Source organism: Selaginella moellendorffii, unplaced genomic scaffold (assembly GCF_000143415.4).
Source record: "Selaginella moellendorffii unplaced genomic scaffold, v1.0 SELMOscaffold_52, whole genome shotgun sequence".
Classification (NCBI taxonomy): domain Eukaryota; kingdom Viridiplantae; phylum Streptophyta; class Lycopodiopsida; order Selaginellales; family Selaginellaceae; genus Selaginella; species Selaginella moellendorffii.
The window spans coordinates 905,886-925,922 of NW_003314313.1; the positions used below are offsets into that span (position 1 = coordinate 905,886).

Sequence of the window (20,037 nt, forward strand, 5' to 3'; positions counted from 1 at the left end):
CGAAAGGGGCTCGTTGGTGTTTGTTGCGCGCTACTGGCAGGAGACAAAAGCATGCGAGACTTTGGGCACAGGAACTTGGGGATGTGGAGCAACTTCAAAAAGGTGCACCTGATAGAGAATGTTTTTGCAAGGCCGACGTACAACGCCATGTGGGAGAACTGCTACGCACTGCAAGGAGACAAGAAGCAACTCTTGCTCAACATGCTGCAGAAGGGCGGCAAGCTTGAGCTCCAGTGGGAGGACCGGCATTTACTCGGAACGGTCAACTTTTTGGTGGCGGAAGGAATCCTAGTGGACTCCGGCGACAGGGATGGGTTCTCTGTGCTGCACTTTTCGTCTGAGCTGCTGCACTCTTTGCTGCTGAAGCAGATTTGCATAGAGGAAGATGATCTTCTAGTGAAGACAGGTCCCTTGCCTTTCAACAGGCTGTGGGTCATCCAAAGAACTATAATGTTGCTGGACCTGGATATTCTCCTGCAGGAGGAGTCGTGCAATGTGGATGGGAACACGTCAGAGTATGGCCTGCAATTTGAGTTCTTTGTCAAGTTGAAGAAGGTGCTGAAGCTGGGTTACCCGTATCTCAAGTGGAAGGTCATTCCAGAGGCCACGCATGAAGAGAATTGGAGGCGGAGGCTGGACATACTCGCCAAAGACGGGGACATAGGCTGGTTTGGCTTTGAAATTCTCAGGCAAGGTTCCATGGATGACCTGATCGAACACTATAACCGAGCCAAATGGTACGCAGATGTGCATTCCTGTGTTGTGTATATGATCAATTTCGTGTTGGAGGGGGAGGGGGTTGAATTCAAGGGGGAACCGGGGGGTCCAGTCACAGTTTACAACGTTTACATCCGCGGCACTGAAGCAAACATGGTTGGAGGCTGGTATGCTGATGCTGGCCAGCTGGACGTCAACCTGCATCTTGCTAACGTCAGATCGACACTCACCTGGGCTTTTGACTAGTCTCAGGATGCTCAGCGTTTAGGCAAATTCTGAGAAGCCCAAACTCCAAGTGGAACGGAATACGTGCATCCAATCTTGTAACCCAGAATCATCGAACTTAGAGCAGCATATTTGTTGCGCGCTGTTGGCAGGAGACAAAAGCATGCGAGACTTTGGGCACAGGAACTTGGGGAGTTCGATGTTGAGCTGAAATTACACTAAAATTTACTTTTTGAAGTAGTTTTTATTTCAAAAAGTAATTGATTTTCATTTTAAAATTTTATTACAACCACTGTAGCATGCAGATAAAATAAATGAATTAGTAAAATAATCCTGATTAGTTCAGCCTAGGAGTCAATGCATAGGAAAAGAAAAATTCAACTTTGACAAGCTAGCTGCATAATGGCAGATTATTTGCCCAGGGCTACAAATCAATCCAAGAATACTGTTACCACATTATTTTGCCCTTCTCATGTCATTTCCTCTTGACAAGGATCAGATTTATGTTAAAAGTGGACCTCTGCAATGGCTTCCTCATGCACTATGGCCTGCATATCTGGGAAAGAAATCCGACACAGTGCCACCCTATGGCAAGATCCCCAAGACTGTCACACACCGGTAAGAAGATGACCACATCTAGCTCCAGATCGATGGTATCCAAGAGCTCCAACACCAATATCCAGTCCAGCCTCTGGCATATGCCACTAGAACTACATTCCAGAACACCACATTCTTTCCCTGGCTCTGATCGAATGCCTTCTTGGCCTCGTAGATCCTTTTGCTCATGGGCTGTGTGAGCACAGCAGTCACACTACCGGAGCGAAGCTCAACAACACTCCTCCAAACAGCTTGGGGCATGTCAAAGGGGGAAAAAAAGGATTCAAGAGAGGGGAAGCTTGCAACCGATTTGCAACATATTATTGTATAAACTTCCTACAAAATTTCTAGATAACTTTCTTGAGATATCTGAAACTAGACGGCCACTGGCTCGGGCCTCTTTGCATGCTCTCCAACCTGGGTAAATGAAAAACGAAGATTGGATCACACGCTAAACAAAAACTTGAAGCCAGCGAACCTTGGCCGACTTGAATAACTCGTCCAAAACTTCCGAGAGGGTGGGATGCGCGTGGACGGCAAACTTGATCTCCTGGACGATTCAACCATGTAAGAAAAGAAGAGTGTGTGAGGGAATTATCACATAGCAAACCTGGACTCTAGTTCCCAAAGCCATGGCGTTGGAAGCCTCGTGGATGAGATCAGCTGCGTGTAAGCCAATTATGTGAACTCCCAAGATTTCCCCGGTATCTTGGCGATAAATAAGCTGCAGGAATCAAATCAATCAACCGTGTTACGACGAATTATTTTATTACCTTGGCCATTCCATCGCCTTCGTTCTCGGCCAGCGCCTTTGTGTTGGCCTTGAAACTCGTCTTCGCCACGCTCACCGTGAATCCTTGCTCTTTGCCCTTCTCCCTCGCTTGAGGCTGGAACGCATGAAGTACACTGCTTACAAAAAGCGAACTCCGAGAGAATGCGTATGTACCTCAGTCATGCCAGTCATGCTTATCTCTGGATGTGTGAAGCAAGCTGCTGGTATGCTTAAATGGTTTAGGACATTGTCGTTTCCAGCAAGTCTCTCAATAACTGCAAAAGAGACACGATCACGGTCACATCATACAAAACATGTTTCTCTCGAGATTACCTGAAATGCCCTGAGCACTGGCAGCGTGAGCAAGCATCAGTTTGCCATTTGCATCGCCGATGCAGTACAAATGAGGTACCTAAAGCAAGACAAAAGTCATGTATGTAACTTGTCAAACGAAGACAACCAACCAGTTCGCCTCTCCCATCTAGCACTTGCATTCGCTCGTCGACGGGAACAAATCCTCGTTGAGTTACAACATTAACCTGTCAAACAGTGCACAAGATGAATGGATGAAACACGAAAAATAAAAGTATTCACTTACATTTTCAAGGCCCAATCCTTTCGTAAATGGTGCCCTACCCGTTGCGATCATTGCTGCATCGACCTGAAGCAACCTCAGTCCTCAGTTATTAGTCGTTTGAGAGCTGAACAGTTACCTCAAGTGTCTCCTTGGGCTCCTTCGTCTTCGTGTCGACAAGTTCTATTAAAACTGGACGCCCGTCTTTAGCTGGAGTTATCTGCATACAGATAGTTGAACATACACATGCCAAGCAAAGACGCAACAAAGCTACCTTCTTTGCGAGCACGCCAGTGTGGAAATCAATTTTTCGAGGATTGATCAGCAGCCTCTGAGCAAGCTTCCCGATTTCAGGATCAAAGCCTGGCATCAGTTGATCCAGAGCTTCCACAAAAGTCACCTGCACATCGCGTATTCTGTAGAAAAAGGAAAGAAGAAAAACTCGCAAACCTCGCTTCCAAGGGCAGTGTAGACGTCACTGAATTCCAAGCCAATGTAGCCACTTCCGACAATGGCAATCCAATCTGGTATCCATTCGAGCTTCAAAGCGTGGTCGCTCGTGAAAACGGTCTTGCCTGAGTGTAGTCAAGTAATAAATTCGTTTAGTGATCGATCTTAAAAGGAGTGAAACGCTCACCATCTATTTCAATCCCCGGTGGAACAAATGGAACTGATCCGGTAGCGATGATGATATCTTTGGCTGTGATAACTTTGTCAACATAGCCGATCTTGCCATACCTCACTTTTTGAGGTGCCTGTAGAAACACAAGCATTGTGAGAACCTTAAGATACGAAGAGTTGAAGATACTGACCACAACGCTGCCAACACCAGTCAAGATGTCCACTCCCAGAGCCTTCATAGAATTCGTGAGGTTTGCACGGATTCTGGTGGCGAGATTGTTTGCGTGATCAGCGACGGCTTGTCTGTCATAGCCCGCCGCAGCAACCTACGGAAAAAAGCGAAAGAAGAAATTCACGTAGAGCTTCCTAGAACTCGATCCAATACCAGCTAGAACTTACTTGAATTCCAAGAGCTTTGAGGTGGTGCTCGCTCTGGAGCTCACGCATGCGTCCACTCACGGCCAGGAGCGCTTTGGAAGGAACGCACCCTCGATTCACACAAGTCCCTCCAACAATGTCTGCTTCGATGATGGCGGTCTTGAGCCCCTGGACGAAGAGAAAGAGATCTCTCGCAATTCACTTCTCTCCGAGGCTAGACGCGAAGAAAAAGAAGGAACTTACTTGCTCTACAGCGTGAAGAGCAGCGCCATGGCCGCCAACGCCAGCCCCGATGATGATCACGTCGTAATCGAAAGGCTGCGGCCCTCCATTGGACGACGAGGCGCGAGCAGCCATGGATCGCCTGGCGCCGGATCTCGATCTCCTCGCTTGCAAGCTCTGGATCCATGGATCGGAAGCCCGGAGGCTCGCGATCTCCTTGCGAAGGCCACAGAATCCAGCGCGGCGGCCATGCGAAACCCTGGCACTGTAGGATTCCGAGCAGCAAGAAGAAGCGGCCATGGATTCCATGGCGCGCACGGCCATTGGAGCGGCAGCGGCAGCAGCAGCCATGGATCGAGCGAAAGAGAGGAAGCGCTGCGAGCGATGGCTGGGAAGAATCCGGGGCCTCTTTACATGCGAATGTGAGATCGCCTCTAAACCACACAAATTTTTTTAGGCAGTCCGCTTAAACCCTTGCCCCTGTTCGTGGTAAAATTGGGCGGAGATCGCGACTGCCGAGATGCGGCATCCGGGAGAACCGATGCTTGCCTGGAAATGTTTTACAACAAGGAAGAAAAGAAACAAAAAACACGCACACCATTTTGATTTTATTCTCCGGTCGCTCAACCACCAGGAAATCTTCCAAGTTCCAACAGGAATGGAAGCTTCTTTCCGATTCCTCGCAGTACCGTGCGCGAGTTCTTCGACGATCGAATCGATCGAATCGCGAGGAATATTTCGATGATCGATGAGATAGAACCCTAAAAATCAAAATGATTTGGCGTTTCGGCTTGCGCCAAGGGTTCCCGACGGGGATGGAGGCGCCGCGATTCCTCGTCGTAAGTGTGTGAGATTTTGGATGCGCCCGCCAGGATTCTGGCTGGCGCCTCGAATCCTGGCAAGCTTTCCAGCAGTTTTTCCCTGGATTTTCGATTGATTGATCGATTTCGTTAGAGGGATGGTTTTGACCTAGCTATAGTTTGGTTTTAATACGTAAGGCAGTTGTGCTAGCAGCACTAGATAACTGACTGCTTGCATTGTTGGAGGAAAAATTGTTTTTTTGTGTGCTCGTAGCAGAGGATAGAATTTAGGAAGACAATGGGGCATAGGAGGAAACAAGGAGAGGAGAGTTCTAGTGATAGTAGCTTATCCACAGACACCTCAAAGTCTTTCGTTTCCTCGGGTTACTCCAGCCCCGATGCGAGGAGACGAAAAAAGAGGCGACGAGAGAAGCGCGTGAGTGAGAGTGAGACGGATTACTCCTCTTCCGACGACGAAGCCAGGCAAGTGTCTAGAGCTTTTGCTTTTGCTCGAGTGGTGTGTGTTATTGTTCTATCCCATTCCAAATGCTGCTGTGGCAGGAAGAGGGAGAGGAAGAAGCAGCGACGTAAACGAAGGCAAAAACGAGAGCACCACCGAGCGCACAGAGAAAAGAGTAGCGGCGAGAAGAAGAGGAGGAAAGAGAGGCATGAATCGAGGAGGCCGAAGAAGTCTCGCAAGCAGCACCATCACGAGACGGAGGATGACGAGGAGCACGGATCAAACAAGGCAGCTACGCAAGCCAAGCTCCAGGTAATTTGATCTTGCGTTTCGTAGCGAGGTGTAAAAGGTTTCCTCTTTTCATTTTCGATGCAAAGGTGACGATGGAGGCACGAGAGCAAGAGAAAAATCTCATCTATCAAAACGCTCAGCTCGCAAAGGTAAATCAAAGTAAACTCTTATTTCTTTTGCAAGGACAAACTTTACATAGCCACTGACGAATAATGTGAGCAGGCCAGGCTCAATGGAGAGCTGCGAGAAGTTCAAGCCCAGCAAGCCAAAATGCAAGATATGTACGGAACAATCGACTGGAGGTAACTTCACAGAAGAAAAACCTTTCAGTGCTTGCTCTTGATTTTTTCGGTTGTCTCCAGAGCCCGGAAAAAACTGAGACTTGAGAAAAAGGTAAGTACGCATTGTGTTGCAAAACAAACCAAAATCTTCTCATTTCCAGAAACTAGAACGAAGTGTAGCCGCGGGTAAGAAGCTGGCACAGATTGAAGAGGAGGAGAGTGCTCGCATGGATGCCTTCCGCGTTGCGGTGAGCGCCTTGACTTCCCTCTTCTCTCGTCTTTGCGCTGCCAAAAAAAAAAAGTGTCGAGATTGGAGAGATGCGTTTAGGATTAATACATGTCGTTTGTGATGGTTGCATGGAAGCTGGGCTTGCCGACTGCTGAAGCCCAGCGTCAAGCCGAATGGAGGGCCGAAGCTACCCGCGCCTTGTCGTCACAACAAGAGCCTTCTCCTCCTACGCCCTCCAAGCCTCCCAAAAAAGCCATTATCGGGCCTCAACTTCCTCGTTGATTTGAAAAGGTTCGTTGCTCATTCTCACTCTTTTTTTTCATGGCTCATCTGAGTTTTCATCGCAGGTCGTCTCGTCCAACTGGAGGTAGAATTTGTTATCAGAGAGCAACAGCGAAACAGAGTGGTTGTCTTACCATCTTAAAGTTCCCCGGCACCGAGAAGCAGCGTTCCTCTAGAGCAAAGGATGTAACTGCTTGCTTGCTCCACAGGCTGAGATAAAATAACCACGATCTGTGCGGAAAATTCTTTCACCAGATAAATCTTCAATCATTCATCCATTCGCATTTAATCGCTTTTGTTCAATTGCTTTTGTTCGCACCAACAGAGAACTGCCACAAGGACCATACCAAGAAGGAAACTACAAGATTGCACCAACCTCGAGGCTATAGAGTCGTAGCCATGTCTTGGAACGCAGTATCACTCAAGAGGGCCCATGTAAAATTTGTCACTCGGTCTTAAAGGAGCACCAGGTTTTAGAGTTGCAGCAAAAGACTTTTCCCTGGCTTTTAAAAGCTGTAGTCTCGAAGTTGCGAGCTGCAAAAACGCGATCAAAAGAATCTAAATACATCCATACCTGGCAGAGTGCGTTTTGATTGTCTTAATAGCCATCGTCCACACTGCAAGGAAACGCTTCTCTCTGCTGCTTCCTTTGCCTCATTCCCTCCTCCTCCTCAAGGAGCTCAGCGTCTCAGAGTTCAGAGGTATGGCTCTACAGACGACAGCAGCACTCCAGAAGTCCGAAATTAACGTCGAAGAGCTTTGCCTGGTTGCTCCTGCTCAAGCCACTGACGATCAGCCGCTCTACCTCTCCAATTACGATCAGCAAGTCCTGTTTAACCTCGAGTCTGTGTACTTCTATCCCCCGTCACCGCACAGGAGCGATGAGAATGTTGTCGACGTGCTACGAGCCGCACTGAGCAAACTTCTGGTCCCGTACCACTTCATGGCTGGAAGGCTGAGAATGAACGCCCGAGAGAAACGTGTCGAGGTAGATTGCAACCGAGCAGGAGCACTTTTCGTCGCAGCCACCACCAATGTCACACTCGCAGATCTTCAAGACGGCCCGACTTTGGTCAGTCTTCTCAAAGACTTCATTCTGCACTCGCCCGCCTCGCACCAAGTTTCCGATGCCCCGCTTCTCACACTCCAGGTGCCTTCTTCTCTTGTATACTAAGCTTCTTGAGCTCATCAAATAGTGCTTCCTCAGGTGACCAAGTTCAAATGCGGAGGCTTTGTCGTTGGCATTTCGAGAAACCACGCTCTCGTTGGCGGGACTTCGGGGGACGACTTCCTTGCAAACTTAACCGCTGCTGCAAGAGGACAAGAGTTCCCAGTGAAGCCGGTAGCGGATAGGAGGCTGCTCAGAGCCAGAGATTTACCCAATCCCAGCTACGAGCACTTCGAGTATATGAAAGTTGACCAAGTACCCCAGGACAGCTACTTCACGACTCCCAATTCACTGTCTCAACTGAAGCTGAATGGTAACTTTGGAGCACACTTTGGACTCTGGAAAACCTTCAATTTTCCCACCGAAGTGCTGAATTCTCTGAAGGCCCGAGCTCTAGCAGACGGTTTGCTGTCCAGGTGCACAACCTTCGAAGCGCTCGCCACCAAAGTCTGGCAAGCCCGAACCCAGGCTCTAAGCATGGATCCTGATCAAACTTCCAACTTGGTCTTTGTTGTCGACAGCCGAAAGGTACTGACTCCATCTCTTCCGGTAGGATTCACTGGCAACACCCTCAGCTTAGCCTGTGCCAGAATGCCACCTCGAGATCTAGCTGAGAAACCGTTCTCGGCCTGTGTCGAGGAAGTCCAAGTTGCCAAAGCCAGAATTACGGACGGCTACGTGAGGTCTGCAATAGACTGGCTGGAGCTGAATCACGCTGTCCCGGCTGTTAACAGTGGCATCTACCTTTCGTCCTGGGCGAATTTTTCCTTCCACAAAGTCGACTTTGGCTGGGGACCTCCCAGCCATACAATCTTCATCCCCGGCGAGAGAGGCAACAACTGCGTTATTTTCCTTCCCAGCAAGCAAGGCCTCGATGTCTGCCTCGCTCTAGAACCGCATCAAGCGTCGGCCTTCCAAAACTGCACAGGGAGTATCCTCAAATGGCCACCACCTCCCCGTTCCCGTGCCGAAAGCTATGCGACACAACAACGAGCTGGAACCGGTAACCAAGCACGTTACTACTCCACTTCTAGTAATATCATAGGTGCCTTGAGAAAGAACTTAAAAAGATGGCGAATCTGAAAGTCGCATGTGACAAAAAGCTGTGGAAAGGAAAAAGAATAATCCACTCACAACTATATGCTTTGAGGTAGCGCCAAAAGACCAGGACGGATTTTAATCGTATAGAATTCCCTGCAAACTGACATCCATAAGCCGGAGCACTGTAGGACATGGTCCAAAGATAAGCTACCGTCTAGACGGCAGCATCTGCATTCTCCAGCTCATCGAGCTCCCTCTGTTCGTCCCTTTGTTCCCGAACATCACTATCAACCATTTGCCGAACTTGTCTGCGAGACGTTCTTCGATGTCTCTTTAGCTCAAGCATCGGTTCGGCCTGCTTAACTCCGGATTCTCTTACCTTGAACCTGCAACCAGCCAAATTCCAGAGTTCAACATAACGAAAACCATCGAAAACAAATTTACCTCATGTCATTTTCTTGCTTTGTGCCAAAGACCGCTTTCTCGTGTTCTTCTCGTTTGTGAACTTCATTCCACAATGAAACGTAATACGGATATCTTTCCCAGTCACCACCCACTACACAGTCCGGTTCCGATATATGCTGGCAATCTGCAAATCCGCAGCTAAACTCGCTCTTCTCCAGGCGCGCCCGCACCTACAAAAACTCTTGCATCACGATAAGAAGAAGCTGAACAAAAATACCTCGGGGAAAAGCGATGCTAATGAGTTAATCGTCACCATTGACAAGCTGGGATAGCTGAAACCTGGAGTATCAGCGAGCATAGCCCCTCTAAATGGCAGATGCAAGAGAGAAACGTGCCGCGTCGTGTGTCGTCCGGATCCAGTTCGATACGACACCTCATTTACGCGAATGACTTCATCGTCAACTTCGTCTAGTGCCTGTACACGCGACAATTGAAGTTAGTATCAGGCGAACTTCGAAGGTATACAGACCTGGATGTCATCTGGTGGAAGGCAAGACTTTCCGCGTAGAAAGTTGATCAAGCTCGATTTTCCGACTCCACTTGGGCCAAAAACGACTGATGTTTTATCTTCGAGGAGAGGAGCCATGTCATGAAGCCCCATACCAGTCTCTACACTGCATATGTATGGTTTATATCCCCACTCCGTCAGCCGCTTCTCCCAGCTATCTTTCATCTGAAAACTAAAAATGATCCTTCTATCAGCTTTGCAGAAGCGAAAAGAAAGAAATAAAACGGGTACCTCCTGAGTAACAAGATCCGCCTTGTTGAGCACCACTGCTAGAGGTATTCCAGTCGACTCGGCTTCGACTAAGAACCTATTCAGTATCACAGGATCCAAGCGCGGCCTATCGAGTGAGAACAGCACCAGTAACAAATCAACATTAGCCACTGGTGGATCCGAAGTCTCCGATCGTCTCTGTAGAACATCTTCAATCATCCCGCGTTTGTCTGTCCAGTCTATTCCAGAGACTAAAACACTATCACCGACCATGACTCTTCTCCTGATCTTCTTGAGAAGTGCTCTCACCACGCACAGAAGCTTAATCCCTGCTCTAAATCCCTCTTCTCGCAAGCCATCGTCGGGCGCTCCAGCTCGTTCCACCACGACAGTCATGAAATTCGCCTGCGCCGACGTTACCTGCCCGACTGCTCGATCCTCAGTTGAAAGACTGTCGAATCGCTTCACATCGGGCAATGTCGTTACATCACGCACCTGCTGATTCCACTGGCGAGACACTTGCTTGGAATCGCCCCGCCGCTGCCGATCCCACTGCTTGTGGAGCTGCTTCCTGGCCGGGCCGTGCGCATTCTTCCTGCCGCATCGCACCACCGGCAGCCGCTGTGTCACGAAGCCTAGACCTAGAACACACGACGAACGCCTCAAGGCGCCAATCTCCTTGAGCTCCATTGCTCAAGAACCCTAAAAACAGAGCGCTTCTTTACCCTAAACTATTTTCTTTTTGGGCGCCAAAATCAAAAGTAAAGGGGGGATTGGTGCCCTAAAATCAAAGTTTTAGGGTTTTTGGGCCCGAGGGAGGGAAAAATGGAATGCGTTGTGCAAGGGATCATCGAGGCTCAGGTTTGTTCTTCGGTTCCAATCAAGCAATCGATCGATTGACAATCGGCGCAGCACGTAGAAGCTCTGGATGTGCTGCTGCAAGGCCTGTGCGAGGGACAGCGCGAGGCTGTCAAAACCCACGAAATATGCCTCAAGAGTAAGCCCATTTCCTTTCTTTCACGGATGCTAGAGCTTTAGAATCTCTTGAAACAGGCACTGTGGCTTCGGAGCTCCATCTACTGTGTGATCTCTCCAAACGACCTCAAATTTGGTATGTTGTTCTTTCTCCGTGCAAGAAGTAAGAAGTAGACGTTACTCATTCTCAGTTTCTTTGTTTTCTTCCTTCCTCGAGGACTGTGAAGCACATAGGAGGAGCAATGAGAGGCACTGGTGCCGAGCAGCTGCCCGCCTTGGTACGCAACATTGTGGAGTCCAAGATGAGCAACAATGCGCTTCGTTTCTTCTATGCCGTCGGCTACAAGATGGACTACGAGCTTCTCCGCGATGGTTTTGCGTACCGCTTCCAGAGAGCCTTCCCGATCACGGTCACGGTAACTTCAGTGTGTAGGCTTCCCAAGCAGCACTCGATCGACGAAGCGACACCCGTCACTCCAAACATCCAGCTCGTTGAGGTTACGGCTCCCGCTACCGCTGACAACTTTAGCGATGTCGTCCCGGCAATCTCCTCCTTTGCCGAGCACCTCTCCCCGTAAGCTTTCGTTTCTTCGTTTCCTTTTCCTTTTTTTGTTTTGTCATCGCTGACAAATTTATCCAGGCTTGTGAATTTGTCCAAGCCTGGAAGTTTTGCAGGGATCGTTTCCACGGCCTCCACGGCGGCCGCGTCATTGCTTTCGCGAAGTGACAGGCTTGAGCATCGCGTTTGAATCATTGCAAAGATATTTGGTTATTATTAACTTTCCTCGCATACATACATATTGACATACATACACATACATATCGACGGTCCTAGCTATTTAAGTTGGCGTAGGGTAAGCTTTTCTTAGAGAGGAAGGAGCGATGGACTTTTTGAGCCGGGATAAGCTCAAGGAGACGATCGAGCACACGCAGCTCTTCATCGACGGCCAGTTCGTGGATTCGGCGTCAGGTTTGGAGCTTTTCGTGTTTCCTTGCGTTTCTTCTTCTTGGATCTTACATCTTCACATTTTCAGGGAAGAAATTCGCGGCTTTCGACCCGAGTACTGGAGAAACGATCGCAGATGTTGCCGAAGGCGATGAGCGGGACGTGGATCTTGCCGTCCAAGCCGCTCGCAAGGCTTTCGAGGAGGGTCCATGGCCTCGTCTGGCCGGAGCTGTAAGTAGCATTTCTGGATGAGAGAAAGCTGATTTCTTTCGTGGTCTTTTTCTTTTTTGCTTTGCAGAAGAGGGGCAAGATCCTGGCCAAGCTTGCTGACTTGATGGAGGCCAAGATCATGGATCTTTCCACCTTGGAGACCCTCAACAACGGGATGCCGCTACAGGCGACCATGTTCATGACGAATGCAGCCATCGACGTTCTACGATACTACGGAGGTATCATCGGCTCACTAACTTTGTTTTGCTCGTCTCTCCGTCCTTCCTCCGGTCTCCTTTTCCTAGTTCTTGGATTTTTCTTTCGAGTCCTGACAGTTCCTTGTAGGCTGGGCCGATAAGATCGCGGGAAAGACTCTCAAAGGTGACGGGGATGTGCACGCCTACACGCTGTACGAGCCGATCGGCGTTGTGGGAGCTATCGTTCCCTGGAACTTCCCAGTATATCTTCTTGTGTGTAAGATTGCTCCAGCTCTCGTCTGCGGCAACACTATGGTTGTGAAACCTTCGGAACAAGCACCTCTTACTGCGCTGTGGATTGCGAAACTTGCGCTCGAGGTAAGGAAAAGATGGTATTCTGGGAGGCCCTGTTTTAACTTTGAGTTTGGTCCTGTTTTCTAGGCTGGAGTACCAGCCGGCGTGCTGAATATCGTTCCAGGATTCGGTCCCACAGCGGGAGCCGCGATTGCACGACACATGGACATCGATAAGGTACATAGCAAGTAGTTTTCCTTGGCTGTTTTCCAGGATCTCATACAACAATCTTTTGCAGTTGACCTTTACCGGATCGACCAACGTCGGAAGGCTTGTGATGAATGATGCCGCAAGCAGCAACCTGAAGCAGGTTACGCTGGAGCTGGGTGGGAAGTCACCCTTCATCATCTGCGAGGACGCAAACCTGGAGGTTGCTGCCTTCTTTTCACATCTGGCCATATTCTTCCACCAGGTAAGAACTCGCAACTGACATTACATGACTCATTGTTTACGCTTTTCAGGGACAAGTTTGTCTCGCGGGGTCCAGAGTGTTCGTCCACGAGAGCGTGTACGATGCCTTCGTTGAAAAGGCAGTGGCGATGGCCAAGCGGCGAGTTATTGGTGATCCGTTGAAGATCGAAGTCGAGCATGGCCCCCAGGTGTGTTTTATCTTTGTGATGATGGTTCTGACGTATGTGCTCGTATGTGTTGCAGATCAACCAAGCTCAGGCTGACAAGATCTTGAGCTACATCGAAAGCGCTCACGCTGAAGGAGCTCGTCTCGTGACTGGAGGAAAGCGTATTGGTGACAAGGGATTTTACATCGAGCCGACCATTTTTGCTGACGTTACGGTAATATCTTTCTCTTGATTGTTTCAACCTCCTTGACTGACTCCTGACTTGTCTCTTCCTTTTACAGCAATCTATGACGATAGCGAAAGAGGAAATCTTCGGCCCTGTCCTCTCTGTGCTCAAGTTCAAGTAAGTCCCTACTTCTGTGAGTTTTTTTCTTGTTCATTCTTCTTTCTTCGTCATTCTTTTAGGACCCTGGACGAGGCTGTCAAGCTCGCCAACAGCACGAGCTATGGCCTGGCAGCGGCAATCTTCGCGAAGGACATCGACACGGTGAACTTCCTGTCGAGGTCGATCAAGTCGGGGATTGTCTTCGTCAACTCGTACTTCAGTGCTGGACCGGGAATCCCATTCGGAGGCTACAAGATGAGCGGAATCGGCCGGGAGAATGGATACGAGGGCCTCCTGCCATATCTCCAGACCAAGTCCGTGGTCATGCCACTGGCAAACTCGCCATGGCTTTGAGAGGGTGAGTACATTCATTTTGGTTTAGCTATCTTCATGTCACGTAAAAGTATGAATCTCTTTCCAGGAACTCTCAACTCAGAGCCGCTTAACAAAGCCTTCAGGCCTTTTTTTCTTCCATACCATGTGACCTCTTGCTTTCGACATTAATAAACCACCACAGACTCTCGAGCGAGCTTTCTACATTGATGAGATGAGCGAAGGATTTACAGTGTTGTTTGGTCCCTTTCTTATGTTAACTCTCCACGCAAAACTAGCGTAGCGCGCTCTAAAACCCTGGACACCCTCCATATTTGATGCTGGACCGCATCCCACTTGTCTGGATTTGTCGAGCCAGAGGCCTCTACAATCGCATCGAGCACAGCGGGGAAGGCTTCTGACTGATAGCCATTGTTTTTGGATGGTCCATAGATCTGGAAACCAAAACAGTTGGATCGCTTGATTAAGAAGATTAAAAGCTTTACCAAGTGCTTGTGCCATGTTCTTCCGGGAATGCCACCTTCCTCCAAAAAAGCACGCTCGGCCAGCATCAGCCTGTCGTTTAATGTTCTCCTCGGAAGCAACAAGGATATCTCTCTCTCCAGTTTCTTCACAAAACCAACCAACAGAGAAATCAGTGATTTTTAAACTAAGTGTGGAGCGTGACTAGAAAAACCTTGGAGTCGTGACCGGCTTGCTTGGCTCCCTCGACAAAACTCGCCAGCGACGTACGCAGCGGCGACGCTGTTACGTTGCGCGGTGCTTTGGCTGCTCGCAATGCATCTTCCACCGCGTTTCCATACACCTGCATTGCATGGATCCAGCCAGAATGGCACAAACGGGTCACATCGATTGCGCTAGCCGGCAAGCAACAAAAAGAGTCTTAAAGAACCTGTGCCTGCGTTGCATAAGAGCCATAGTTAAATGGCAGAACGAGACAATCCGCGAGGCGTAGAGCCATCAATCCCCATATCGACGAAACTGCAAAGCTTGCAATAATATAGGAACGCTTTGTCAAGAGAGAGTTAAATATAATCACAGCTCACCGGCTACATGCCGATGGAACAACGGGTCTCCATATCGCTTCATCCAGTCGTAGTTGTCATACAGCGAATGATACACTGGATAAGCTGCACACACACACACACACAGAGACAAGCGAAAGCGCGAGCGTAAGCACTTTAGGAGACAGAAAACTTTTGCATCGATCTCACGAAAAAGATAACCTGAGAGAGTCCATACATTTCCCAAAGTACATGTCAACAGCTGGAACACCAGCGCGCTGAAGGAACGCAACGAAGTCAGAGTCTGTGCCTCCCAGCCTGTCAACCTGCGGAAAAAGAGTTACATCTCATCGCCATTTGCACAGACTATTCCACAAAATTTCACGTACCGTAGGAGAGGATTTTCCTCCTCCTCCAATTGGGCTTCTAGAGGCCCAAGAATCATAAACAGAGCCACGCCCCGTGTCAGGGTCCCCCACCTGTTGTGTCAAGAAACACACGAATCCCGAGTTAGATACAAGCTTAGCTTTTAGCCGGCATTAGCTTAGCCACCTCTTTTGTCACGTCCACCAGCAGATCATCGAGCTGTGGCGTTGCTCCAGCGAAGAAACCGGGACCGCTCACAGCGCAGTCGACGTTGAGGTACGCTACTGCTCTTGCTCCGAGAAGGTCCAAGTTCTCTTCCACCCATTCAGTCGATCCAACCTGGAAGAGTACAGGGGACAGTACGTTATCAATGCGACGCGCTCGAAAGCGATGTCTAGATGGAGATGTTGATTGTAACTTACGGAGCCAAACTCTTCTGCGTCCCAGCTCGCCAGAACAATCGTCCGGCGTGGCTTCCACCCGGCTCTCACAAGCCTTCCAAGCCTGGAAGCTATCTACAACCAGCAAAGTCAGCTTAAAAGCAATATGCTGGAAAAGAAAAAAGGATTACCTCGAGCAATGCTGCGGTGCCGCTGTTTGGATCCACAGCTCCAAAGGTCCATGCGTCCCGATGGTTTCCCAGTAAGATAAACCTGGCCAAAACACACAAGCACACAAGCACACACACACACACGGGTCAGTGACGTGTAAGCGAGAATGGCCACAAGGATATGATCCAAAATGCTCAATCACATGAATCCCTTTACGAGAAAAGTTTAGTACAACACACACTACTCCCTCGCAGCCCAAGGAGCAGAAAAGAAAGACACCAACAAAAAGAAGGTGAATCAACTACTTTGTGTACCTGTCCGGCTCTTCGTATCCTTTGATGGCACCCAACACATTCCGAATAGAGGCCAGTGTTTGATTTGCCTGCGATGAAAGCCAGAAACAACAAACGTCACCAAAGATTTCCACTTTGCTATCAAGGCACGTAGGCCGCTTTCCAGACCCTGACATGCAAGCAATTTGTCCCTACAAATCATCCGGATGGAATACTTGACAAGACCCGCACTCCTCGCTCCCTCTCCCTCTCTCTCTCTCACACACTCACTGCTCGATCATACATTGACGTGACAAATCATTCCACCCCCTCCAATGCCGTGAAAAAGCTGGCAAGAAAAAAAAAGGAACCAAGAATCTCTATCCCTGCGAGCGATCGCGAGCGACGCAGCCAACTTCTCTACGAGTCCAATCTCACACAGTAAAAATTCCACTTAAAAAGAGAATTTCTTCTCCCCCACCAATCACACAGACTCGTGCACACTCTCTGATCACAGACTTTTCAAGCGTGCCCCACAGTCACAGCTAAAGAACTCTGAAAAAAAAAAAAAAAAAAAAAAGAGGAAGAAAAACACACCACTAGCGAAGTAAAGCAGTGGTCAAGAACAACCAAGCAGAGAAGAAGAAAAACTTGCAAGAAAAGTGTAAGTTACTCACAACGTAATGGAACCGTAGCTTTGCCGGTCCTCGTCCAGTCCTGTACTCCATCGCAAATCCTCCTCGCCATCCTCGCGGAGCAACTTTACCACCCAAGCTCTCGAGGATGGGCCGAGCATCCCGAGCCGAGATTGGCAGCGATGGAATCGTCGGCAAGCCAGCTCGCGACTCTGGAATCCTCTCGGAATTGGCGGTGCTGCTCGGCCATCCAGGCGTGAGCGGGTCTCCATTGCCTTGAAAGACGGTACCTCTTTGGACGCCAGTGGGAGTGAGCCAGCTCGAGTCGGGGAAGTATCCTTGCGTTTGATTAGCAGCGTAATCGCCCGGGTCGGAAAAGATGATAGCCGCCACCGCGCCTCTCGAGGCGGCGTTCTCCACGATATCTCCGCGGAAGATCTGGCCATAGCGAGCGAGAACGATGGCTCCTCTCACGTCCACGCCGAGCAGCTCCAGCTCTTGGTAGTCCTCGCTACGTCCATAGTTGACATAGACCACCTCGCCTTGGACGTCGCCGGATGGAGAGTAAGCGTGGTAGGAGCTGATCACTGCTGCCGGACCGCCACCGCCACCATCGCCCCCTCCGGGATCCTCCTCCCGGAGCGAGAGCTCTAGCTTGAGCGAGCCATCCGGATGGAGGAGCGAGAGGTTGCGCTCCACCGGGTAGCTGAGGAGCACACTGTAATCGGCGAAGTGTGGCGCGAGGCCATAGCTCTGGAGCGCCGAGAAGACATACTCGGCGGTGGCGAAGTCGCGAGGGAGGCCGGCGACGTGCGGGTGGCGAGTGAGCTCGCGGAGGTGGCGATCCACGGTGGTGTTGCAAGCCAGGTCGAGGAAGGCGGCGTGGAAGCGCTGCGAGGAGATGGATTCGCGGCGGCGGGACCAAGCGGAGAGGGAGCGATCGATCAGAGTCGCGGAGAGGGCGATGAGAATTGCGCCGAGGAGGATGAAGAGCGCGTTGAGGAGGCAGTGGCGGAGGATTTGCTTGTGGCGGGCTTGCCTGATCCGGCACAGAGGCGATGTGGTGCTGCTGGAAGGATCCTCCTCCATGTCGAGAGGGATGAGACCCGAGCGCGCCAAGGTGTGGTGGCCATTCTCCTGTTTCGCCCACCAATGTGTGTTCCACATCTCCAAGAAAAGAAGAAGATCACCACCGCCCTTCTTCTTCTTCTTCCTCGCGATTTTTTCTTCTTCTCTGCCTTGAGAATCAATCACAAGAACGCTCCTTCTTGCCTAGAGGAGGATCGATCAAGGGAGAAAACACTCTGATCCTCACAAACTCTTCTAATCATCGAGAATTCTCTCAAAGAGGGAAGGAAAGAGCTCGCTCCAGTCTCTTCTTCTCTTTTAGAAATGGCAGTGGTACGAAAAGGAAGGGAGGCATGCATGAAAGACAAGCGCATAAAAACGCACCCCAAAAATAAGAAATCTCTCAAGGCTGCAATCGAATCGCCAAAGCAAAGCCAAGCAATTCAATGCCAGCCTTCGATCTCTCTCTCTTCTCACCCTAATCTAATCCCTTCCTTCCCTCCTCGCGATCGAATTGAAAGAACAAAGAGAGGATCAAGCACACCAGATTCTTCCTACGAGCTCTAGAATCTCGCAGAGAAATGCAAACCCTAGGAGCGCCAAGCCCTCGCCATCGCCAATCTCTTTCTCTCTCTCGCTTGGACACAAGGTGGAAGAAGAGGAGGAAGAACACAAGGCGCAACTAGGAGCAAAGTAAATTTCGTTTTCACCGTATAGCTGGTTTATTCCCTTTTTTATAACCCAGGGCGCCGGGAGGGAAAGTGAAAGCATTGCCCGGCCCGAGGTAAAAAACAAATCCGGTTTTTTCACACGCGTCTTACCTGGCGGCAGCACGGCGCCGGCCGGCGGTTAAAAACGCTGCCAATTTAAATGAGCCTTTTATCATGGCTTATGATGGAAACCTGCGAATCAATCAGCCCTAAATCATATCAAAACCATTGGAATTGGAAAACGTAATGATATTGGATCAATCGATTTCCTGTATGGTTGTTGAAGGTTCAACATCAACGTGTCTTTTGCTAGATTAAATTTTTATTTGGGGGTGTCATGGGTGGCGGGAACAAGCGTGAATGAATGTGATCCTTTCTGTCTCAAACAACAACGATCAAAGAAAAGAATATTCACTTTTCAACAACAGCGGCGTTTGATGCAGTTTGGCTTCACACACGACGTTACACTGCATTTTTCCACACAAAGTTAAAAAAAAAAGTAAAAAAGTGAAAAAGTAAAAGAGACGGGTTTTCTTTCTACATTTTTTACCAAAGCCAAATCTAGCTACGCCATCTAAGCTGCCACGCGGCCGGCGCTTATTGACGGACAGCGACGGCCTTTGAGTCAATGATCACAGGCCGGCGTGTTATGTTTTAACATACGCCACGTCACGTCCACGTCACGTCCACGTCACCGTACACCTGGTGACAGCTCGGATGGGGAATGGCGACAAAATTAAGCTTTGCGTGGGGAGAGAAAACTCCCTTGGACCATGCAACAACCACGTGAAATCGGGGATTCTTTCGGTCATGAAAGAATAGCTCTTGGTTTGTATGGTTTGGTGGCCCACATATTTTAATGATCGCTTGCCTGCCATGGTTTGGAGAGGCCTCTCCATCGCCGAGATAATGAGAGTTGCGAGCTATCTATCATCATCCATCGATCTTTTCATGTCTGTGTGTGGGTGATCGCCGTATATCTGTGATATCTTTCCTTTCCACTATTACATATGTACTCATGAATTCAAACTGTATTAATGTGGAAAGTGTATCGCAGCTATCATGGATGTCGATTAGGTCGGGTCTTCCAGAAAAACAAACAGCCGTGGAGCCCCATGGTTCACGCTGCTGTGACCTTGTCATTGATTCGTACCCTTGAAGTGCCTTTGACAATCATGAAGGCATCTCTTTCGTGTATGAATTGTAATCACTTTTAAGTAATAATACAGGATTCCACATTGTGAGCTTATCAGGCCACGTCGAAGTTGTGTTGGTAATATAAACACCTTCTCTCAAATGACACAATGTGGATTCTTAATGGCTTCCCAAAAGGCATTTATCTGTGCAAAGGTTATAAGATTGTGTTTACTGAGCTATTGTATGTGAATTAGCTAGTTGGTTGACTTCATATTCATCACAGATCCTCTCCATCTCCCTCACGGTCTGTACGCTTTGTCTTCCAATCTGTGACTACATTGTTGTGGCAATCTGACTGGAAGATATGATATGCCATTTCACGCAGTCTTTGACACCTTCTGTCCATGTTACTTCCAGTGCTCCAATGTATATTGCAAGCAACGGAGGTGAAGTGGACATCCTTGTCAAACACCCATGGTGGATGGAATGGGGTTGCCACTAAAGATTTCTAGCTTCACCAATCTATAAATCTCAA

General features: G+C 49.2%; 7 protein-coding genes across 7 annotated transcripts; 4 read left to right on the plus strand and 3 right to left on the minus strand.

Moving 5' to 3' along the window:
- Positions 1–1,827: 1,827 nt before the first annotated feature.
- LOC9635243 (dihydrolipoyl dehydrogenase 2, chloroplastic) lies at positions 1,828–4,540 on the minus strand. The gene is made up of 15 exons (XM_002982168.2): positions 4,128–4,540; positions 3,906–4,052; positions 3,698–3,832; positions 3,523–3,640; positions 3,336–3,460; positions 3,160–3,285; positions 3,025–3,105; positions 2,910–2,972; positions 2,776–2,850; positions 2,645–2,723; positions 2,486–2,586; positions 2,313–2,426; positions 2,150–2,263; positions 2,018–2,089; positions 1,828–1,956 (listed from the first exon to the last, which is right to left on the minus strand). The coding sequence occupies exons 1-15, from the start codon at positions 4,455–4,457 to the stop codon at positions 1,915–1,917; spliced, it is 1,722 nt and encodes a 573-aa protein (XP_002982214.2). The 5' UTR covers positions 4,458–4,540; the 3' UTR covers positions 1,828–1,914.
- A 328-nt stretch (positions 4,541–4,868) lies between these two features.
- On the plus strand, positions 4,869–6,703 carry LOC112350666 (nucleolar protein 58-like). Its single transcript, XM_024687278.1, has 8 exons — positions 4,869–5,389; positions 5,468–5,678; positions 5,744–5,806; positions 5,880–5,959; positions 6,020–6,050; positions 6,100–6,186; positions 6,303–6,458; positions 6,515–6,703. The coding sequence occupies exons 1-7, from the start codon at positions 5,205–5,207 to the stop codon at positions 6,447–6,449; spliced, it is 804 nt and encodes a 267-aa protein (XP_024543046.1). The 5' UTR covers positions 4,869–5,204; the 3' UTR covers positions 6,450–6,458; positions 6,515–6,703.
- A 433-nt stretch (positions 6,704–7,136) lies between these two features.
- On the plus strand, positions 7,137–8,755 carry LOC9635915 (omega-hydroxypalmitate O-feruloyl transferase). The gene is made up of 2 exons (XM_002982058.2): positions 7,137–7,599; positions 7,657–8,755. The coding sequence occupies exons 1-2, from the start codon at positions 7,153–7,155 to the stop codon at positions 8,698–8,700; spliced, it is 1,491 nt and encodes a 496-aa protein (XP_002982104.1). The 5' UTR covers positions 7,137–7,152; the 3' UTR covers positions 8,701–8,755.
- A 23-nt stretch (positions 8,756–8,778) lies between these two features.
- LOC9635244 (small ribosomal subunit biogenesis GTPase RsgA 1, mitochondrial) lies at positions 8,779–10,533 on the minus strand. Its single transcript, XM_002982169.2, has 5 exons — positions 9,863–10,533; positions 9,593–9,796; positions 9,341–9,538; positions 9,103–9,293; positions 8,779–9,044 (listed from the first exon to the last, which is right to left on the minus strand). The coding sequence occupies exons 1-5, from the start codon at positions 10,529–10,531 to the stop codon at positions 8,873–8,875; spliced, it is 1,434 nt and encodes a 477-aa protein (XP_002982215.2). The 5' UTR covers positions 10,532–10,533; the 3' UTR covers positions 8,779–8,872.
- Positions 10,534–10,647: 114 nt separating this feature from the next.
- Positions 10,648–11,626, plus strand: LOC9635916 (mediator of RNA polymerase II transcription subunit 18). The gene is made up of 5 exons (XM_024687279.1): positions 10,648–10,702; positions 10,754–10,838; positions 10,895–10,952; positions 11,034–11,390; positions 11,457–11,626. The coding sequence occupies exons 1-5, from the start codon at positions 10,667–10,669 to the stop codon at positions 11,563–11,565; spliced, it is 645 nt and encodes a 214-aa protein (XP_024543047.1). The 5' UTR covers positions 10,648–10,666; the 3' UTR covers positions 11,566–11,626.
- LOC9635245 (aldehyde dehydrogenase family 2 member B7, mitochondrial) lies at positions 11,590–13,963 on the plus strand. Its single transcript, XM_002982060.2, has 11 exons — positions 11,590–11,786; positions 11,851–11,993; positions 12,061–12,211; positions 12,318–12,547; positions 12,611–12,700; positions 12,762–12,935; positions 12,985–13,122; positions 13,178–13,315; positions 13,383–13,444; positions 13,507–13,784; positions 13,848–13,963. Exons 1-10 carry the CDS (start codon positions 11,699–11,701, stop codon positions 13,778–13,780), a joined length of 1,488 nt encoding a protein of 495 aa, XP_002982106.1. The 5' UTR covers positions 11,590–11,698; the 3' UTR covers positions 13,781–13,784; positions 13,848–13,963.
- LOC9635246 (probable glutamate carboxypeptidase LAMP1) lies at positions 13,933–18,383 on the minus strand. The gene is made up of 12 exons (XM_024687276.1): positions 16,630–18,383; positions 15,995–16,062; positions 15,701–15,782; positions 15,552–15,644; positions 15,316–15,468; positions 15,153–15,242; positions 15,002–15,089; positions 14,806–14,889; positions 14,652–14,740; positions 14,436–14,564; positions 14,245–14,367; positions 13,933–14,193 (listed from the first exon to the last, which is right to left on the minus strand). The coding sequence occupies exons 1-12, from the start codon at positions 17,752–17,754 to the stop codon at positions 14,011–14,013; spliced, it is 2,307 nt and encodes a 768-aa protein (XP_024543044.1). The 5' UTR covers positions 17,755–18,383; the 3' UTR covers positions 13,933–14,010.
- Between the last annotated feature and the right edge of the window lie 1,654 nt (positions 18,384–20,037).

What these genes read in the sequence shown, in the direction of transcription:
- LOC9635245 (XM_002982060.2), top strand. Translation starts at nt 11,699, where the DNA reads ATGGACTTTTTGAGCCGGGATAAGCTCAAGGAGACGATCGAGCACACG. An exon ending in GTTCGTGGATTCGGCGTCAG is followed by an intron (nt 11,787 to 11,850) that starts GTTTGGAGCTTT and finishes TCACATTTTCAG; the next exon opens with GGAAGAAATTCGCGGCTTTC. An exon ending in CGTTCTACGATACTACGGAG is followed by an intron (nt 12,212 to 12,317) that starts GTATCATCGGCT and finishes AGTTCCTTGTAG; the next exon opens with GCTGGGCCGATAAGATCGCG.
- LOC9635915 (XM_002982058.2), top strand. Translation starts at nt 7,153, where the DNA reads ATGGCTCTACAGACGACAGCAGCACTCCAGAAGTCCGAAATTAACGTC. An exon ending in CCCCGCTTCTCACACTCCAG is followed by an intron (nt 7,600 to 7,656) that starts GTGCCTTCTTCT and finishes GTGCTTCCTCAG; the next exon opens with GTGACCAAGTTCAAATGCGG.
- LOC9635244 (XM_002982169.2), bottom strand. Translation starts at nt 10,531, where the DNA reads ATGGAGCTCAAGGAGATTGGCGCCTTGAGGCGTTCGTCGTGTGTTCTA. An exon ending in CGGATCTTGTTACTCAGGAG is followed by an intron (nt 9,797 to 9,862) that starts GTACCCGTTTTA and finishes TTTAGTTTTCAG; the next exon opens with ATGAAAGATAGCTGGGAGAA. An exon ending in AAGCAAGAAAATGACATGAG is followed by an intron (nt 9,045 to 9,102) that starts GTAAATTTGTTT and finishes GGCTGGTTGCAG; the next exon opens with GTTCAAGGTAAGAGAATCCG.
- LOC9635246 (XM_024687276.1), bottom strand. Translation starts at nt 17,754, where the DNA reads ATGTGGAACACACATTGGTGGGCGAAACAGGAGAATGGCCACCACACC. An exon ending in TGGTGGACGTGACAAAAGAG is followed by an intron (nt 15,243 to 15,315) that starts GTGGCTAAGCTA and finishes TTGACACAACAG; the next exon opens with GTGGGGGACCCTGACACGGG. An exon ending in TGACATGTACTTTGGGAAAT is followed by an intron (nt 14,890 to 15,001) that starts GTATGGACTCTC and finishes GTGTGTGTGCAG; the next exon opens with CTTATCCAGTGTATCATTCG.
- LOC9635243 (XM_002982168.2), bottom strand. Translation starts at nt 4,457, where the DNA reads ATGGCTGCTGCTGCCGCTGCCGCTCCAATGGCCGTGCGCGCCATGGAA. An exon ending in GCATGACTGGCATGACTGAG is followed by an intron (nt 2,427 to 2,485) that starts GTACATACGCAT and finishes CATGCGTTCCAG; the next exon opens with CCTCAAGCGAGGGAGAAGGG. An exon ending in CTTTGGGAACTAGAGTCCAG is followed by an intron (nt 2,090 to 2,149) that starts GTTTGCTATGTG and finishes TGAATCGTCCAG; the next exon opens with GAGATCAAGTTTGCCGTCCA.
- LOC112350666 (XM_024687278.1), top strand. Translation starts at nt 5,205, where the DNA reads ATGGGGCATAGGAGGAAACAAGGAGAGGAGAGTTCTAGTGATAGTAGC. An exon ending in CTACGCAAGCCAAGCTCCAG is followed by an intron (nt 5,679 to 5,743) that starts GTAATTTGATCT and finishes TTCGATGCAAAG; the next exon opens with GTGACGATGGAGGCACGAGA. An exon ending in AACTGAGACTTGAGAAAAAG is followed by an intron (nt 6,051 to 6,099) that starts GTAAGTACGCAT and finishes TCTCATTTCCAG; the next exon opens with AAACTAGAACGAAGTGTAGC.
- LOC9635916 (XM_024687279.1), top strand. Translation starts at nt 10,667, where the DNA reads ATGGAATGCGTTGTGCAAGGGATCATCGAGGCTCAG. An exon ending in TCCAAACGACCTCAAATTTG is followed by an intron (nt 10,953 to 11,033) that starts GTATGTTGTTCT and finishes TCCTTCCTCGAG; the next exon opens with GACTGTGAAGCACATAGGAG. An exon ending in TTTGCCGAGCACCTCTCCCC is followed by an intron (nt 11,391 to 11,456) that starts GTAAGCTTTCGT and finishes AAATTTATCCAG; the next exon opens with GCTTGTGAATTTGTCCAAGC.